This window comes from Rissa tridactyla, chromosome 6 (assembly GCF_028500815.1).
Source record: "Rissa tridactyla isolate bRisTri1 chromosome 6, bRisTri1.patW.cur.20221130, whole genome shotgun sequence".
NCBI classification, from domain to species: Eukaryota; Metazoa; Chordata; class Aves; order Charadriiformes; family Laridae; genus Rissa; species Rissa tridactyla.
Window position 1 is genome coordinate 20,177,928 of NC_071471.1, and position 20,832 is coordinate 20,198,759.

The 20,832-nt window shown below is 38.3% G+C and overlaps 1 protein-coding gene across 4 annotated transcripts in view; it reads left to right on the forward strand.

Moving 5' to 3' along the window:
• The window catches only part of PXYLP1 (2-phosphoxylose phosphatase 1), a 115,131-nt gene that overhangs the window by 90,868 nt on the left and 3,431 nt on the right, over positions 1–20,832 (forward strand). For all 4 annotated transcript variants that reach the window (XM_054206549.1, XM_054206553.1, XM_054206550.1 and 1 more), the window contains 3 exons: positions 7,393–7,554; positions 8,487–8,613; positions 20,150–20,289. In XM_054206549.1, coding sequence (XP_054062524.1) covers positions 7,393–7,554; positions 8,487–8,613; positions 20,150–20,289 — 429 coding nt within the window. The remainder of the gene's footprint in view (positions 1–7,392; positions 7,555–8,486; positions 8,614–20,149; positions 20,290–20,832) is intronic.

A 20,832-nucleotide genomic window follows, 5' to 3' on the forward strand; every position in this document is an offset into this window, starting at 1 on the left:
AGGTTGGAAATTCCTACCCGCTTCTGTACTGCCGATGATGAATCTGTACTTTGGGTCATCCATTTTCAGAGCCTTGCTTTCATAGCATTTTTAAGTGTATGAGAAGGGAAGTGCTTACCTCTGCTGCCCAGCTACAGCTGCAATCCGAAAGCTGTACCTGTGTGACCTTGAAAATCACACTATTGCTAGGTTGAACTATTGTGGAGAAATTACGCTCCAAGGAACCTTCTTTAACTTGTCAGGGATTTGTCACGGCAGAGCATTTTGTTGCTATTCTAGGTTGAATTTAGGTGTGTGTCCCCCAGGACCCTGCTCTTCTTCTTTCTGTTACCCACCTCCCTCAGAGCTCCTTTCACCCTTTTTTTTTTTTCTTTTTTCTTTGGAGCAGTGCTCAGAGGAGTTAGCGGCAGTGTGGGAAGAAAACCTTGAAGCTTGGAGCCTGCTTTGCAGTGGAAGGGGCAGGAGCTGCATGGGGAGCTTTCTGTAGAGAATACATCTGGGCTTCAGGGCCTCCTGCTTCACTTGCTCCTCAACAGGCAAAAGACACAGAAGGGGAGAAATTGGAAGGGCAAATGGTGGGGGAAGCAGGGACGTGGTGAAAGAAGTAAGGGATAGAGACTGCAGAGGTACTGAGAACTGTCACTTCGTCATAAGTTCAGTGTGGACAGTTTAGTTCAGTACCGTTTATATATAGCTATATATATCTATCTAAAATTTGTCATCAGGTTCTGTAGGGCAGGTGGTTAGATTTAAAAGAAAAAATTACTGGAGGTTTTTTGTTTAACTGCACATGACTAATAAATTAAAAGACGAATTAATGTAAAAGTTTAGTATTTATATTTTATATGAATATAAAATCTGAAGCTTAGAAGCTTATGTTCACAGGTGTAGAAAGCCTTTTTAAAGATCTCCATGGTTGTTTTTCTTAATAGTACTTGATGGTTTGACTGGTGTGAGGCTAATGAGCCTTTTTTGTTTGTGTGATTATGCAGCATTGAAATACAGCACATTAGTGATTGTGGCATTGTGCGTTATGGATGAAGGCCCTCGCTGTTAATAGAGATCCTACCGCTGAGACTTGCAAAGCCTTTATTTAACTGTACAAAAGAATAAAATGAGGAAGGTGGATTGTGTGTCACACAGGCGTATTTGAACTTCATTGATGTCCAAATATGCATTTGTAATCCCATGTAGGGCTCTAAAAGTGATCTTAGGGATGTGCTTGTCAGGTGTCAGCCTGGGGTGGCCGGGGTCCAGCCTGGGGTGGCAGGGTGTCGGGGCTCCTGCCACGCTGTGCCTGGGCTGCCTTGCTTCCAAACTGGCAGCCTCTGCCGTCGCAGATGCACTACGAGCTCTTCAGCCCACCTGTGCCTTATCTTCTTTTTTCAGATTGTTTTTCTTGCTGCACAAATCTTCACCTCTCCCTCCCCCCCCCCGCCCCCATCTCATTTGTTTTGAAGCATTCCTGCCTTTTTCTGGGTATTTTTCCCTATGCTTCTGCTTTTCTAGCATCCATTTTAACAGAGAGCGAGCAACTAGAAGAGAAGCCTATGTTCATCATCAGAATTTCAGAAGCCTGAGTGTTCTCCTCTGTGCTCGGCGCCTTGTTAGTGCCCTGCTAGGAGCAGAAAGTGTGTGTGTGGGGAAAGGTGGAAGAAGGATAAATCACTTTTTGTGCTCTCTGACATGCGCATTTGCTTTTCTTTACCAATTAGCATAAGGTTACCTACAGTGGGGTGGCTTGGGTTTGGGGTTTTTTTTGCATTTCTGCTGTTTGGCTTCATTTCCACGTGACTGTTTTAAATAGTATGTTTGCTTGGGGCTGAAAGAACCTTCTGTTTTATAGAAGATGAAAACTTCAGGTCTCTGTTTAGTCAGAAAACTGAGACTAACATGGCTACTTGTGCTGCTGCTTCTCAGGCTGGTTGGAGCTACAAGGGAAAACAGAAATGGAAAATGGTTTTGTTGCCTGTCTTTCTGGTTTTAGGTAAATGTTAGTGATTTTTTTTATGGATAAATCTTTTTCTTCTTGGTAAACGATGGTGATACATTTGTTTTTAAGCTGAAACTAGGACTCCAGGAGGGAGAGAAACTGGTAATGGAGAGATTTAGCGTTCAATTTGGTGTTTCTTCTACATGAACTGCACTTTGTGTTTGGTTTTCTGCTGTGCTGAATTCTGTCAAATTCATGTCAGTTTTGTAACCCTAATTCATATCAGTCCGGCTCCCTGCTTGGGCTTCTGAGTACAATAGTTGATTTGATAAACTTGACATTCTTCCAGAGGGGATTAGTTGCTGCGTAGTAATTGTTACAATCATTATACGGAAAGCACTTCTGAATGATTGTGTCTCTCACTTAGAAACTACTTGTCTAATATTTGTCTTTTTGGGTATATTTTGTGGCATTCAGGAACTGGGGGTGGGTGGGTATGGAGGTCAGACGAATTAGCCTCTTGCTCTTTAAATAGGTCATATATAATGTTCACTGAGAATAAAACCGTATGTCACAATATTTCAGACGCTATTGGTTTTTTTCATAAAGACGTTTCTTAGTGAAACTTAGCTTCATTTTAAAAGTTGATCTTCAGGTTCTGTGGTTTGATTTTAAAATAAAAATTACTGGAGGTTTTTTGTTTAATTAAATTTAATATCAGAGTTTGGATTTTATTTACTCATAATTTTTTCTACTTAAAAACCGTAATCATACCACAGTTTGGATCTGCAAAAATTCCCGAAGGAGTGATTCTGCAGCAGTATTTAGCTGTTCTACTGTGTGACCAGTGCCCCTCTGGCCCTCACAGGACTGGGTTTGCTGTTTGATCAGGTCTTGCTTTTGTCTGATACCAGCCCATGTGTTTAGGTTTACTTTGTGTTTCAAACAATTTTAAACTTGGTGGGACACTGAACAGAGTTGCATTGAGGTATCTTTCATTTTATTGTTTCTGTAAGCCGCCGGCTTTTTTTCCTAGATATAACTTTTTTTCAAAATTAATGTTTCAAAATAGTTTCTATGTAGCCTCTTTAATTTTGAAAATAAGTTTATGAATATTGGGAAATAAAATATATTTTCTTTCCCTTTTTGTTGTCAAACTACCTCTATAATACTACTTGTGTATTCTTTTTAGTTTCAGTGTTGGCAAAGTTTCCCGTTAGATCACCAAATATGTTTCAGATATGTTTTATTAACTGCCCTGGCTGTGGGAAATGCAGATCAAAATCATCTGTTTCATTCCTGGTTTATATTGCTGTACTCCTGTCATAGTAAAACATGAGCTTTGAAAGGCACAGTACTGTAAAGATCCTGTTCAAAAACTCCCTTAATCAAAGATTTTAAGTACGACTATATGCACATTGTCAGACTTCTGTTTTGGGCAAGTGGGTGGTGCTGTAAACTAATAGAACAAATCCTATAAAATAGTGTTAAGCTATAAAAAGTCATGTGAAAACTATATAATAGAATTCTGATCTTACTATTTACAGCTGAAAGAGCAGAACAGAGTTTGGTAAAAAGATGAATTTCAACTCCATATGAGGGTGTCTTTTTTTTTTTTTTTCTCCTTTTTTTCTTTCCTCCTGTGAGCTGTGTCAGTCCAACACTACTTGTAGGTTTCCTGGTTACTTATGGGACAGAAACTCCAGTTGGGAGACAAAGGTGGGATTGACACGGCAGAGGAGGACTACCCTAAGGAAATAACTTGGATACAGAGAGACCGTCTGCTCTTCAAAGAGCTTTAAATAACTGCTATGTGGCATAAGGGGTACCAAAATGGAGGCACAAATTGAGCCTTGTGTGCTATAGGGAACTGGAGAGGATGAGGTGTGCAAAGAAGGAGTCGGCAGCTCGGAGGCAGGATAAATGAAAACGGCAAGGGAGCATGACGCCCAAGTACTTGAAATGAAAAGGGAAGGGGAAAGGAGAAAACATCATAAATACCTGAGACGCTAACAATGTCCAGGGAATGGCAGAAGATAAGAAAAGACTTGAGAGACAATGAGACTTTAGCTGTCAGTGTGGAAAATACCTCTGCCATTGTTTGGCCCAGGCAGCAGCACAAAGAGGGGCTGCATTATTTGGGCTCCTCATCCCAAAGCACTGAAACCCCAGGATTCTTCCAGCTCGTGTGGAGCTGTAAGAAGGGGAGAGGAGGACCAGCTGTGCTGGGTGGGCTGCTCAGGGTCAGCGTGCTGCGAAGGCTGAGCAAACAGAAGGCAGCTTTCCAACTAGAATTCAGCTGTACTTGGTCTTGTTTTCCCCTTTTTCTGAAGCACTTGCTATTTTTGTGGGTACACATTTTGTGGAAATTTCCAGTGGGTGGCCTAGACTGGTGCCCAGATAATATGCTTTTTTTTTTTTTCTATTTAACGTAGTTAAATGGAAGACACAGGTATTTACATAGGTAGTTTTAGTTGTTGGTTTTTTTATTTTTTTTCTCCCCAATATGTGTTATTTCAGATATGCTCAAAGTAAATACTAGTCATTATGACAGTGCTTACTTAGGTGACTGGGGTTTTTTACCTTCTTGATAATTTTCTTTTTCAAACCTACAAAAATTTGAATCATTTAAGTCGAATCATAGAATGGTTTGTATTAGGAGGCACCTTTTAAAAATAATCTAGTCCCAATTTCCCTGGCATGGGCAAGGACATTTTTCACTAGATCAGGGTGCTTAAATATGTTCAGAAATCCAGACAATGTGGTTCTGCCCCAGGTGGGTTCAAAGTCAGAAGCTCCTTTAGCCCAGTCCCAATCTGAGCTACTTGGATGTGGACAGCATGATAGTCTAGTGGGGACATGCCGTGTCTCCCCTTCTTCCCTGGTATAAGCCAAGCTTATTCGCTATATGATAACTGCAATATTTACCAACTATTACTAACTAATTAATAAATGTAGTTAGCAGCAGCATTTAGAGTAGGATAGTTTTTAGTAAACTTTTTTTAAATTAATGACATGAACTATTATTATTCCTAATCTCTGAGTCTATTTCCAGTCCACAAAATAGTTTTATGTTGCACCCATAACTGCTGTGTTGACTTAAGAGTCTCTTTTAAGCGTGTTCGGTCAGTGGCCTTTTAAACTTCAAACATGTAATCTGATAATCCCGTGGGTGCTATTTTTAATATTAATTTTTATTTTTATATTTTAAATAAAGTAGATTTTTCTCTTTAAGATGTAGTGCTTTTCTTTATTCTTAAATTTATTTTCCAGTGTTAAGTATTTATTCAACGAGTTTGATTAGAAATGAAGCTTGCTATCTGCAAACAAAATATTTGGCCTCATGATTCATAGGCGCTTGATCTTAGTAAGATAACGTATGCATCTGTTGACTGCTGTAGTTAATAGCCTCAGTGCAAAAATGTGATCTGTTCAGGGGTTTTTTTTTTTTTGTAGTTAAAACTGCCTTAGGTAAATAATTAGGTTCCTTATTTTGCTTTTAAATCTCCCAACTAAATTTTAGCACCAGAGTTCATAGCTGTTGCTATTGGGATATGGTTTCCCCTATCTTCTGAAACAGTCATGGGTCAATGCTGAATTGAGTTACTGTACCTCCAGGAGTACTTGAGGCAGTTCTGTAGTTTTTTATGAAATTAGGTGAGCAGTAGCAACATTGTGCATTGTTCTAAAGAAATGTGTTAACAGAAAGCTGAAAGTTGTTGCTCCTGACCTTTTCTGCGTAGGAAACTTGACCAATATAACATAACTGCTGTAATTTCCCATTTATACTCTTTAGGCAAGTACTGTCTTGTAATGCTCTTTATTGGCAGCAACTGTTGTAAATACATTCTTAGGTTTGGGAGTTGTACCCCAAACACAAATTTGCTGCAAGCCCCCTTCAAGCCAGAGTTACCAACCTCTGATAGATACTGCCAAGGCTCTGTGTTACTGCCAGAGGTCCTTGGTCAGTGGTTTGCAATGTCTCATGGTAACGTGAGTTTTAGCATGGAAGGAGCTACAAAATGAACCTGAAAAATAAATGCTGGAATGGCAGCTGAGCTCTGCAGTTTAAGTGGCCAAAGTCAAAATTACAGTTAATACTCTCACCAAGCACAGTCCTGTGGGCAGTTGTATGCAAAATCTGAAACAGCTTAAGGAGAAGTTTCAAGTTGCTGCCCTTGGCGGGTATTAGCCATGTCAACAGCGCTAGCAAGGGTATGGAAAATGCTTTAATTCTGGTTTTGGCAGGCAAAGAGAAACCACATAAAAATATTTAAAGTAGTGTATTGTAGTGTAAGAATGAAGAGTCTGTCTTACATTAACGGCTTTGTGCTCTTAAAACCTTAGTGTGTTTCACTTCAGTTTGCTGTCTGCATTGGTTTTCTTTGTCTGCACGACTCTATTGTGGAACAAATTCACTTTTAAAATTAGGTTTGGGACTCAAGATGTAACTTAGGAACTGACCGAGAAGAATTAATAAAATTCTGCTTCAAAATTTGTTCTCTCATTTTTTCTTTCTTTCTTCTCTTTTCTCCTCTCATCACAGAAGACTCATAGAGGTAAAAATACAAGCACTTTTCCTCCTCGTTTTCACCTCTAAATCTGCCCCATTCAAATACCAGAAGGTGGTAAGAGGGAAAAAAAGAAAGTGGGCATTCGTTATGACAAGTGTAGTCTTGTAAGGCTCATAAATTAACTCATGCTTTCACATCAAGACAAGTTAAAAAGACATCAATACAACCCTGGCCTTAAATTCAGATATGCTTCAGCATGCTTCTGTGTGTTGGAAGACTAGTGGTGGTATTTCTGCTGATTTCCCTGCTGTGTGTAAACATTAATTGCATTTCTTTGTGCTTAACACTTTTTGTGGTAGTCTCAGTTACATTTTAACAAATACATTTTGTGTACGTTTCCTTTAGGTGAGTCAGACTATTTAAGGCTGGCAAGGCAGCCACATAAGGGCAGGGATTAGGAAAATGATGGACAATCCAGCCCCTTCAATCTTGATACTTTGTTTTCCCGATGGTTTGTAGTACCATCATGACCATGCTGTGTCTTTTGCTGATGTCCTTCAGTGTCAGTTTTTAAGTAAAATGATGAGAGACAGGAGCCTGTTATGGCCCTTTTCTTCCTATTCATGCTCGTAGAGCTTCGTGAGAGATTGACAGAAAAAGCAGCTTCAAGAGGAGTGCAAAAGGCAGAGCAGTTCTCCATCCAGATGGGTTTCTGCAGTCTTAGCTGGGCATTGACTTTACTAAAGAGCTCTCTGGGCTTGCCTTCTTGACTATGTAAATCATGAAAAATTCAGAACAAAGATCTAAACTGTAGAGTGGCATCCTTTCATGGAAACCATAGTCTTTGTGCATAATTACTTTTTAAAAAAAAAAAAAAAGTCATCATAGTCCTATATGTCCTTAGACCCTCCTAAATGTATATGCTCTATGTTTTGTGTCTTTCAGTGCATTTAATCCCAGTAAACCCCATCAGGGAAGATGGTCTGAATCCTAAAAGCCGAAAGAGAATAATGCCTGATTTGCTGACTGAGCCTCCTGCAATAGATCCTGTTTATGAAGCTCATATTTACTGCAATATTCCCACCATTGCTGAACGCAGCATGGAAGGTAAGCTTCATGAATGCAAACGACAGTTTAGTTGCTTGCTTCTACGTGCTGTCATTGGAAACGCTAACTTTGTGCATTGTCAGTTCTTTGGTGCCTGGAGAAGGTACAGCAAATGCCAGCTGGTTGCTGAATTACATTAAATCATTCAAAATATGCTGTTCTTTCCTTCCCTTTTCACCTTTCTGTCTTGATTTTTGGAAATGATTCTGCTTCTAGTCAATGGTCAACTGGAGGCCTAAAAGGCGAAAGGTGTGGGAATGATATAGTTATTTAATATTTAAATTATAATGCTTATTCTAAGTGAGCTGCATTACAAATTACATTATTAACATCTGAAAAACAGTTGAGTTGGAATTCTGAAAAAAACCCCAACCCAACTGCAAGTAAATAATTTTGGAACTCCAAACCATTAGACATAGTCAGCTAGAAGACATGTTTGTATTCTTCACCCTATAGTGGCTGCAGCAGCAGGTTAGCCTGAATGAATTCCCTCACTAGCATTTCCCACTAATGTGTATAAAATAAATCACAAACTAGTATATCAAAAAACTCCAAATTAGGCATGTTGCAAAATCTGTCGTTATGGTAGGGGTCCAGAAGAGGGGCATCGTAAGCATAAAGTAGCCTTACCAAGCTGGCAGAGAGCAGTGCTTGAATAATGACTTGTATGGTTGTTGGACTTTAGAGGTACTATGAAGCACGTGCTCAGAACCTGAGTCTTGAATAAGTTGTCTTGCAATTTAAAGTGAAATCTTTCTTGGGATAGTAAGCTATAATTTCTTATGGAGGTTTTCTTTCATTGCAACACCAAAGCTATCAAGCCAATTATACCTGCTTTTTTTTTCCAAAAGAAAAAGTGTGCAAGTGAAACATTTAGGCTTAACTTTCTACATTATTTTTTTTTTCTCCTCCACCCCTCCTCTTCTCTTTAGGTCATGCACCTCATTATTTTAAGCTGGTGTCAGTCCAAGTGTTGATTCGACATGGAGATAGGTATCCACTATACGCCATTCCCAAGACAAAGAGACCTGACATTGACTGTATGTTGCTGCCTAGCAGGTAAAATTCTCAGCTTTTATCATTACCAAGTGTGTGTTTTGCTTGATAATTATTTTGTTCCTCTTCAGGAAACAATTTGTGTGGCTTGAAGTACGTTGTGACTTCTGATGTTTGTGTGTTGTGGTGGATTAAAAGAAAACCAACAACGCTGTATCATTGGTGTACAATATTTCCTTTGAAACAGGACCTATTACTCGCTACCAGTTCAGACCAGAAGAAATTCTTGGTATTTCTGCAAAAATAGCAAAAGCTATTTAGTTGAATATTTAGGTTACCATTCCTCTTAGATAAGCTTCTCCACACTTCGAAAATGTAAGTGCAGTGTTTGAGAGTGTCTCTTCCATTTCAGCTAATCACGCTTCCTTTTGGGTGAATACAAAAAGATCTCAGTTGGTCACTGCTGTAGGAAAATTATTGTTTGATATTATTTTTTTTGATTTTTCAGAAAAAGAGGTTATCAGAGTTTCCTTAAATTAATGATTTGTATCAAAGCACTTTTAAGGGGGGGGGGGAAGGGGTTTTTACATTTAAGTATTAAAATACAAGTAAAACAGAAAGTGCACTGTTTGCTACTTGAAAACTACCCTTTTCCTGTAGTTACCACTTGCTGTTTAGAACTGTCACAGGTAAGTTATTTATGTCTGACTGCCATTAAAACTTCATTTACCTTTCTGTTTCAGTATAGCGTACTTCTGTCTAATGTCACGTCTTTGCCGCTTACTGATGCTTGTCTTCATACCTGAACCAGTTTGAGCTGTAGATGTAGTCTGAATTGCTTCTCTTCCTTGTGGAAGAACCTTTGTGTTTAGAGTTTGCTCATTGATAAAGATAAATTATAGTGTAGAAATAATATAGTGTAGTGATGATGTGAATTGCCAACCTTTGTCCTAGGTTTCTTGATTACATATTTTTTTTTTCTCCTTTTAAGTAGGATCTGTGGTATTACTTTTTTTTTTTTTCTTCAAACAGAGGACCTTCCAGTGAACCTACTGAATACTTAGCTGTTCTTGAGATTTTTCTTTTAATTCTATCAGATGTGTTAGCAAAACCTCTAAGCAAATGTACAGCTTTATACTGCTGCCCACTCAACAGTGTCAGGTGTGAAGATTTCAGTGAGTTGGGGCTGCATCTGCTTTGTGCACCTGGGAAAAGAGGCATAGTGGGTCTCCTCATCTACTGGTACACAAAACAGCGTAGATGTACCATAAACACCTTTTTGCAGAATAGCATGGAATCTGTCTTCAAAGAGATGAGGTTCATGCTTTTCTGGTGTAGAATTATTCAGAAGGAGCTTTACTCTGTTGCGCTGGAAGCGTTAATGGCACAGTGAAAGTGCGTTCCTGACTTAGATATATCAAATGCGTGTTTCTTGTTTTGATAGATTCATGGGCCGTGTTCATTAAAATTTTAGTAGCTTACCGTCATCAACAGCATTTCTGATTTTATCTTTTCTGTCTGAAATACTCTGTCCTTTCAGCTTTTCCTCTGGGCTTTTAACAAAAGAATCTCTCTGAAGGAGGAGATGGATTACGGTACACCCTTCGGTTTGTGACTAGCTAGTCTGCGGCAATTGCATTTAGAAAAGTGAACCAATTTTCATATATGGTCCTGTGTCAATTTCTGGCTCAAGTATATTAAAACCCAAATGCAGTAGTAATATAGCGCAGTAGGAATGCTGTTAAAATATGCTGAAGTGATATGAAAGAATACCTGAAACTAATTATTAAGTGTAGCTTCATCTCAAACTTGTAAAGGTGATGGGAAGCTTGATTAAAGAGGTTTACTAACTAGATGCATAAAGTGGTGGACAAAAAGGCTGGCAGAAAATGATCAGCAAATTGGATCTTTTTCTGAAGAAAGCTAAAATATGTTCATAGACTCACAGAATGGTTCGGGTTGGAAGGGACCTTAAAGATTATCTAGTTCAACCCCCCTGCCATGGGCAGGGACACCTCCCACTAGACCAGGCTGCACAAAGCCCCATCCAGCCTGGCCTGGAACACCTCCAGGGATGGGGCATCCACAGCTTCTCTGGGCAGCCTGTTCCAGTGCCTCACCAACCTCACAGTAAAGAATTTCTTCCTAATATCCAATCTAAATCTCCCCTCTTCCAGTTGAAAACCGATACCCCTTGTCCTATCACTATGCTCCCTGATAAAGAGTCCCTCCCCATCTTTCCTGTAGGCCCCCTTCAGGTACTGGAAGGGGCTATAAGGTCTCCCTGGAGCCTTCTCTTCTCCAGGCTGAACAACCCCAGCTCTCTCAGCCTGTCCTCATAGCAGAGGTACTCCAGCCCTCTGATCATTTTTGTGGCCCTCTTCTGGACTTGCTCCAACAGGTCCGTGTCATACCTAATTGCTATGGACATGAAGCTGTTTTTCCCGTGCTGTGGGCCCTACAGCTGGACGCAGTACTCCAGATGGGGTCTCATGAGAGCAGAGTAGAGGGGCAGAATCACTTCCCTTGCCCTGCTGGCCACGCTTCTTTTGATGCAGCCCAGGATGCGGTTGGCTTTCTGGGCTGCAAGTGCACATTGCTGGCTCATGTCCAGCTTCTCATCCACCCACAGCTCCAAGTCCTTCTCCTCAGGGCTGCTCTCCATCAATTCTCCGCCCAGCCTGTATTTGTGCTTGGGATTGCCATGACCCAGGTGCAGAAACCCAGGTTTCTTGCACTTGGCCTTGTTGAGCTTCATGAGGTTCACATGGGCCCACCTCTCAAGCCTGTCCAGGTCCCTCTGGATGGCATCCCTTCTCTCCAGCGTGTCAACAACTCCATACAGCTTGGGGTCATCAGCAAACTTGCTGAGGGTGCACTTAATCCCACTGTCCTTATTGCCAACAAAGATGTTAAACAGCGCTGGTCCTGGTACCGACCCCTGAGGAACGGCATTCATAACTGGTGGTCACCACTTGGACATCGAGCCGTTGACAGCAACTATTTGAGTGCGACCATCCAGCCAATGTTGCTTTTCTTTTCAGATGTCTGACTGCATAAAAGAAATTGCTGTTGTTATTTATTAGTAGATGTCCTGAAATTTGCAAGGCTTGTAATGGTGTCGTCAGTTGCAGTCAGTGTTGTAATGCTATTCTGGCATGAGATATTGAAAAGTAACTGTTATTGCTGAATCGAGCTGCTGCTCTGGTGGTTGGGGTAACCCTATGAAAGTTTGAAACCATCATCAGTTTTAGCCCATCTGTGTGCCTGTCTGTTTGTAGGAAACAGACTTAGGAGCTCCTAAGTTATATTTGGGCTACTTACCTATCTGCCTACATTTTGTATGAACATGTAAATAGAGGAAAAATTACAATTTTTTTTTTTCCTCTAAACAGAAGAAAAATGCAATATTCCACATATATATATTTTGTCTAGAATATATACAGGTATACATACAGAAATGTATGTATACATTTTTAAGAGTAAAATGGGAAGCACAATAGACACAAGCAGTCTGGCTTTTACAGTGAACACGGCATTGAATTTAGCAGATTCAAATAGATTCAAACTGGTTTTAGAGTGTATATATGTACTTAACATTTTTCTTAGCTGCTTAAGTACAAGTATCAAATCAGATAGAGCAAAACCAAATCCTCCTTTTTTTGAAAGGAGACTCTCTTTTGGAATGCCTGTCTATGAACACCACTCAAAACAAGGTTTATAAGCGATAGTGGTCTGAGACCTTTTAAAAAAAACCCCAGCTTTCCTCTGCTGTAATGTTGGCTGCTTCTTTTCTTTATTCATACTTCAACTTCCACCAAAATGCATGTTTTGTCAAGAAACGATCCTAAGATCCTCCAAGAGAAGTCGGAATTCTTTGAGAGGTGCTCAACCCCAACAGTGCTCTTTAGATGTTGCAACCCAGCTGGCTTCCTGAAATTAGATACGCAGCCCTGAGATTGCAGACAGGAGAGAAAACTCCACGTATCTCTGCCATAGAGTTGAGTGGGCAATTAATTTCTCTAACAAGATGAAAAATGAATCATTTGCTAATAGCTGTGATAACATTTTTAATGACCTGCCTTTAAGGGGTGAGATTATTTTCAGCATGAAATACTAAGTAAAGAAATACAATCCAGATTCTTTTTGGACTTCTTAAAGGCTCTGTTCTTCCGATCTTGTCCAATATCTGTCACGTTAGAGTGTATGTGAGAGAACTTTATGCAAAGATGTTAATTGCAAGGGACAAAGTTGGATGAATAGCTGTATTTCTCAGTACAGTGCCAGATGAGACCTCAGTTTTGTATTTGTCAGAGAAGCTTTTATAGCTATTTCCACTTCAGTTTCAGGCAAGGAATACCAGATGAAGCTCCTGGAGTCAGGAAAACTACCCATAAAAGGCCAGCAAGTAGTGCAGCTTTTGGCACTGCCACCAGAATGACCAAGTCAAGCAGTTAAGAGGGGATAGTGTCAGGGTGTGAGGACGCCAGCAGCGTATCTGCCCTTGGCTGTTACTGATTTATGAAGCATTGGAACATCAATGTATAGATGATACATCCATTCACAGCCACTAAAAGTGAGTGGACTACCAAAAAGGCCTTGTCTGCTTGAGAACTACGTTTACGTAAAATAGAATTTCCTGGGCCAACTTTGAAGGGGCAGCAGAAAGATTAGAGGAGCTGGCTCCCTTCCGTTTTGTCCAGATGTGTTAAAGCTGACCCTTCTGAATAGAGCTAGAATTGTTATGTTTCTACCATTGTTTTGAATGGAAGACTTATTACTTTAACATCAGGAAGCTATTTGCCGCGTTTCACTGTCAGGCTTATATTCCTTTGTGATGTAAATTTGGTGCTTGATTGTTAACGTATTTATACTGAGACCATTAGGACGTATGTAATTGCTACCTTTGAACTGAAGGTTTCTTGATGCTGTGTAATTAAGTTGAGATGTCTGATTGAAAGTCTGGCTTGTTTAAGCTTTCTGGACTTTAGTTTCAGATAAGTATGCTGCTCATATTCAGTCTGTTCTTTATTTGACTTGGCATTCAGCTGATGGAATTCATTAATTAAGCAGATTATGCTACAGCCCCATGGACTTCTAATGGGTATGCAAAATAGCCTTGAGGTCACGCTTTGGTTTTTTGAATTATGGATTGTGACATGTAAGTGTGGAATGAATATAAGCAAATGGATTAAATGCTTTGGAGATTTCTTCCATCTCAAACTTCAATTAATATTATTATTTTCATTGTTCTGGATGCAAATTTCCAAAGGGAACTGAATAATATATACTTTTTTCCTGAAGAAAATTAATTGAATGATGTTATGAAAATCCTTTCATTGTAGTGTTTGCTTATGGGGGAATAAATTAATCTCCTGCTTCTTTATTCCTTTGTATTTATAGTGTAAAACCTAAAAAAAAAAATGCAGTCTTTCTTCTTTGAGTTTGTATGCAAGACAGAGAAGAAACGCTTTTTGGAAGATGCTAAAATGATTTCAGAAGACTGGTATAATTTGATAGTATGCTAGGTTAATTAGCATACGCTTTAAGGCATTTTGAGAGGTGTTGATGTTAATCATAAGAAGCTTACTAACAAATATTTGAATTTTAGGTTCAATATACACGTCTTAAAACTGCTAGAAAAATGAGAGAGAAAAGTGTGGGAGAGGCAAGTATCATACTGTGAGCTAAAGGAAGTGTGGATTTGACTTGGAGCGAGGTCAAAGCATGATCCAGACCAGAATTAGGTGAAGAAAGGTCTCCTGAGGCCTCTTCTGACTTCTCTAAAGACTCCGAGGAGCAGTGAATTAGACTGGATCACCATAGAGTTTGGTATAAAAATGTAAAGGCTGTAAGACCTTTATGAGTAAATAAGCCCGAACAGTGCTAATGCTGTCTTAAGGAGATCTTTTGTAAACTACAATAATCTATTGTTGTTTTCAGTGGCTCTTTCCAGTTATTTGCCTTCCAAAAAGGAAACAGTATAGTCCTTTGATCTAGTATTTTTTTTGTCAGCTTAAACTTCACAGAAAACACGTTATTTTTGCTTGAAATTATAAAATATTTTTTTGCATTTTACGTAAAGAGAAAAGGAGCTTGCTTTTGGTACAGTTAGCAGACAGAATCTGGTATGATGCAACTATAAAAAGGTCATGTTCATTTGTCAGGAAGTTGGCGTGTGCCTGGCATGGTCACGTTTACTCACCAAGTTGACACACTGAGGGTTCTGCAGCTCCTTGTGAGAACTTTGGTCCTCTTGGCTTTTGCGCATTCTGCATTTGCTAACAAAGGGGACATTTGCATAGATGAATGCCATTTGGGAAGAAAAAAAATAAAAATCAATATCTCATTTGTATCAATGTCTACCTCCACAAGTTCTTTCCTGGGGCATATAGACCTCCTGCAGAACTCTAGAATATAGAGCTGTGAGAGGACAGCCCTGGCCAGGAACAGAGGTAACAATAAAACATTTACCCCTCCTTCATGCTGCGAAGCATCCATAATCTGCTGTTAGTTTTCTACTTAACTATTCAGTTTTAGCTTTTAAAGAAATTACTCTTAGTGACTGATCTCAATAATGAAAGTATTTCTTCTATCGCTTTTCTCTTTTAATCATAAACTTGACCAACATTTTTTTTTATTTTGTCTGTAGCATCTTATGTGGTGGTGAAGGTACATTGTTTATGCCACTCTTGAATTTTTATGAACATGTAAATGATTAAATAAACTTTGGTTGCAGGTAGTCTTGTCAAGATAATGTCTTTACGCATCAGTTTTTTAAATACTGTACTTTATCTTAATTAGATGAACTTTGGAATTTTTATAGATATGTAATCTGAAATTTGTAGGTGGTTCTAAAGAGTGTTCTGTTTAATGAGTCATAGGACAGCATGAATGCTGTGGTTTGATGAAACAAGTCTATGACGTACTTCATTTTACAGTATACACAGTAGAAATAAGGCAATAGTTCAGTGGTCCAATAGCTTTGATAGGAAACAATGTTAAAGGAATCTCAGCCTGTTCCTGTCAAGGAATTAATTTGATCAAAAGTAGTCCTAAAATTAATAAACATAAGGATTGAGGGGTGGAGAATTTTTACCAAAATTGACCTCGTTGAGTCCTATTTGCAGCTTAGGTCTAAAAGAGAAACAAACCTCTGCTCTAGATCTGATTTCTATTTATGTTTTAATTCTTTAATAAAACCAGTGTCTGCTCACAAGGATCACTAAGGAAGAACAGGTTTCACAAGGAAACAATATAAATCAATAGCAATATTTTCCTGCATGGTCCTGAGACAAGTAGCCCTGAGAAGCAAGGATGATTTTCTTCCTGCTCTGTGAATTAGCTATCAAGTCTGGCGATGGTCTTCATTAGGTGGTTCTTCATTGTTGTTGTTGTTATTATTTTTTAATTAATTATTATAATAATTATTTTATTTTTCATTTTGTTTAAACAAAGGCAATTAGGTCAAAGAGCTATCCTCACACTAAAAGAGGCTTCCATGCACTCAAACAGTCTGAGCATCACCTCTTCCGGGGCAGAAAGCCCTGCTGTCTCCTATAGCAGTTTCTAAATACTGACCTTGAAGTCTTGAATTCAGTTCGTCTCATGGGGGTGGGGTGCAAACACCTCCTATAACAAAGTTTCTGTGCTGGTATGTGAGATTTGAGGCTTTGCCGTATAGTGTGTTTGAACTTAATGTTGAGCTGCACGAGTTATATTTAATGTAACTATATAATATATAGCACATATGTAATAGATGCAATAAATGCATTTGCATGCATGTTTCTGACACTGTATATTGTGCTGTTATAGCTAAGCCATGCAAAATCTACTGCAGATTTCCTGAGGTGTCACGTGCATATACTCGCTCTGGTACTATATTTCTCACTTTGTGCTAGTACAGAACAATCATCAAGTTAGTGTTTGCTTCTCATAAAAATACCCCAAAAAGCATAAAACCCCAACTCTGTATTTTTGTATCTAAACTCCTCAAGGAAAAAGGAAATTTTGATTGAAGGATGTCAGCTCAGTTGCTGGCAGAAGTATAGGTGTAGTTCAGATAGTTTCACAGTATGATTTCTTTCCATGTACACTGGTTACAGTGTAGCAATAAAGAGATGACATTTCAGTATTAAAGCTTTTAAAGACCTTTGCAAATAAGATATTTTAATGATGAATAAAGGCTTAAATGTTGGTCCATTTTAATGCTAGCGTATAAAAACTACACTATTAAATCTGGGATCTATTACCCCAGTGTTTGGTTTGTAAATAACAAAAAGACAAGTGAAATTCATTGTTTGGGGGAAAAGAAGCGTCCTTGGTTTAGTTACGGACAGAATTTATCTTGTTTTACAAAAATGAAATCCTTAAAAGGCAAATTAACAGATATTAAAATAGGAAATAAATGTTCAAACTTAGGAGAAAGTATAGTTATTCCTAGTGGTGAAAAGCTATTCCACGTTCTGACAAAATTTTAAATATTTATTTTATTAATACATTTCCCGAATGTAGTAGCTTACCATCGTAATGTCTAGCAAATTACAGAAAGGTATCTCTTTAGCCCATTTTTATTTTCTGGTTACTTTTATGGAAATTAAATTTTAAGGGTATTTCAGTCTTTTCAACTATACAACTGAGTAATTTTCTCTGCTTCCTGCTCAAACAGTCCCAGCAGTCTCAGCTGTGTTGCCTGGATACTCCATCTCCTGCGGCATCTGTAAATTAGCCAATTCAACAGGAGGATTCATATTCTAAAGAAAAGAGAAATCTTGGGGTGGGGCGGGAGAGCCGTTTGTTAGCAGTAGCCTGAGTGGTGCTGTAAATTTTGCTGTTGAGAAAAATGAGTTTTTATTTGCTCATTTGTATGGGTTAATTAGGAGAATTGCTGGTACGTTCAGAATTTGGTTACATACGTGAGGGTTACATTCAGGATTGAAGTATATTGTAGTCTGAGATGTCTGTCCCCTTCAGGCAGAATGGCTCTTACTTCTGTTGCTTGAGTTGTTTGGTTTTTTTCCCCCCCAGGATATATTTAACAAGTAGTAAGCTTTGACTTTATAGTCAGAAATATGTCTAACAGTCATATTCCAAAATTCATTTAAGCATGTGCTTAACTCACGCTCACTTTAAAAATAATACAACCCAAAGTTAAGTAACTTGCATCTGCATATGCGTGTGAAAAGCCATATTAATACATTGGAATATAAATTATCATACATTTGATCATTTTATCTTGGATGCCAGTTTATCTTGCTTGCCACTTTTTAGATAAATCTTTTTGCAGAGCACTGATAAATACTTTCCTTTCTTCTTTCCTGTCTTCCTTCAAGTGATTGCTGACAGTTTTATCAGTACAGGTTTGATTCTGTTAAAATTCAGGTTTCTGTAAGCAAAAAAGCAAAATGGATAATGCACTTCCTTTATTTGTCCTGCACATGTATTTGCAGAACTTGCTAATTATGTAAACAAGATCTAAGGAAAATTATGATTGACAGTTTATTAATGTTCAGAGTTTTTAAAGTGCTAAATTTAGAAAATTGGTAGTTCAGCCTGCCACATCTGTAATAAGCTTAAAAAGCTATTTGTTAATGGGTTTAATTTCATTTTCTCAACTTAATGCTTCGATTTTTAGATTGCAGTGCTGGGCTGTGAAAATAGGGAAATGTACAAAAAGTTCTGTTTGAAATTCCCATCTGGAGCCGGATTAAGCTTTCTAATGGAAGCTTAGTACAACAGGAAGCCTCCACTGCTTTAGAAAGGAACAAAACCTTTTTTTATGTACCTCTGCTTCTCAAATATTCATCTTCATTTGCATTGTTAAAATTATAATATATAGAAGGAGCTGTGGATTTGGAATGTCATAAATTGGCTGGTTTTCATTTCAATTTGAAGTAAAAATGAAAAAATTCCTTTGATATTTTTTCTCATTTTGCTTTTTGTCTCATTTTGTATTTTTTTCTGACAGGCCAGAATTTATTGTACCATAAATCAGTACCATAATTTATTGTAACATTTTCCTCCCAAGGTTTTTTGTTTGTTTGTTTTTCTGAAGGTAAATTAAATATTGGAAAATTCAATTTTCATAAAATAATGCGATAACGAGCTACCTTTCTGTTGAAAGAGGCACTGATTCTTACGAGCCCTCCTCCACAGTATGTGCATGCAGCAAGCATAGCTCTGCAAGAGGGCTTTTCGCGCTTCAGAGAGTTTCTCAGCTGGCTCTTCTGCGTAAGCATAAACGTCTTTGTCCTGGTTCACTTTGATTCCAGATGCTTACTCATACTTTAGTAGTGTTATTGCTCCCTCTTGTGGTTCCTGCAACTCTGAAAGTTTTTTTAGGCTTGAAGTTTTTGTATCAAAACAGTTAATCATTTTAGCAAAGTATCAATATGCACAATAACACAAACTCCAGACTTCTGTAAAAGTTCTCTGACCAAATTTATCTTCTTTTATATATATATATATTTTTTTTTTTCCTGTTATGCAACATAAAAAAAAATATTTACTGTATTCAGGCTGAAAGTCCTATTAAAATGAAAACGATCTGGGGTGGAGTTGTGTTGCCAGACAGTTTCTGATTCAGTTCTGCACACAAGTAGAGAGCTGACTGTGTGACGCTTGTTGAACACTGACACTTAACAAAGAAATCCCTGTGTACTTTATTTCTGCTGTAGAAGTATAGATTTATTTTTAAGGTTTAAATCCCTTTCGATTGTATTGTTTGTGGACTGTTTTGTATATGCAGTTTTCAGCCCAGCAGTACAAGAGTGGACCAAGTCTGTGGTGTATTTGAAACTTGCAGAACAGTTTAGGAGATCTAAACATTCTTTCACTGACTTGAACTCTGTTTCAGTGAGTTAACCTAGACTTTTTTGTGTTTATCTCTTTTCCGATGGTACTCATTACTTGCATTGGGGGGTGTCTTCTCTGTTTAAGCATCCAGCAGTGTTGGATTCGTTCTTCCTGGGGAATAGTACAATACCCAAAACAATGACTTCCAACTTTAATGGGGCCACTTGATACTACTTTCCCAGTACCACTTAGTTGAGGCTACATGTGCTAGTTGATTTGAAGCCTGAAGTAATTAGAAATAAAGGCTGAGATTATAATCAGCGTTGTACGTTGCAAAACTTGAGAATTCCTTTAAGATCATCTACTTAAAATACTGGTTATTTGAACCCCTTTATAGATTGTTAGTGCCTTTGGCTGTGGTGTTAAAGTGCAATGGTACTTCAGAAACTGAAGAGAGTATTTTTTTGGTAAGGATATTTTTTTATTTAATTCACAACAGTATTAGCGACTGAGTTAAAAAACAAAAAACAAAAAACCAAAGAAATATTTCCAAATTACTTACCTAAAGGTATCATAATTTTAACATGACAAGATGTCAGTCTCCCTATGCCTTTTTGGTAGTTAGTAAGTAATTAGATTTTTTTTGCATACTTGCAAAAGTCCTGAGTAAGAGCAGGTGTTGTTTCAGTGGGAAATAACCTCACACCGTGAAATTTCTGAGCTGACATTCTTAGAATACTTGACTCCCTTGAGCTGTTTTCCCATATGCTTTTGGAAGTTTTCACATTTTGATTTACCTCTCTAGGAAACCTTCCCATCCTCAGCTTGAAGCTTTCATTAAACACATGTCCAAAGGATCTGCAGCTCAAATGGATGGTTCCCTAAGCAGCCTGCCTCGTTACCCTAGTCATTCTTTGTGCGAAATGGGAGAGCTTACCCAGACAGGTAAGTTTGCGTAGCAGCTCTGTCTTTTCCTCTGCCCTGTTAAATACAGTCTGCATTAAAAGGGATCTTCTGTTTTTCTTTATATTGAAATAAATGCCTTTTTATGGGAAGCTTCTAATGTTGGTGATAGCCTAGGTTATGCTGGGGTAGGAATAAAGTATTGGATTCTCTACCGCAAAAGTGGTAACATTTCTAGAAACCAGGCTTGCCAATTCTGTTACAGATTGGTCACGCTTGGCTTGTGTGTGTCTGTTTGCATTTGTTTTTCTGCGTGTATTCATATTTGTGGGTCAAAAATAAAAATACAGAAGTGCTTTCCCACAAACGTGGAAACATACTGTTGCACAACTGGGTAGAAATGTGACTGCAGCAAGGGTTAGTCACATGTGGATTTTTCTCTTCAACATTCATTAATTTAATTTGAAAATTCACATTAATGATACTTTTCTGTTCTCCTGTGTCTTTTTACATTTTAATAATGATCCATTCCATTGTATTCCCACACCTTGCTTTTACTGTGTTGCTCTTTTTATCTTAAAAACC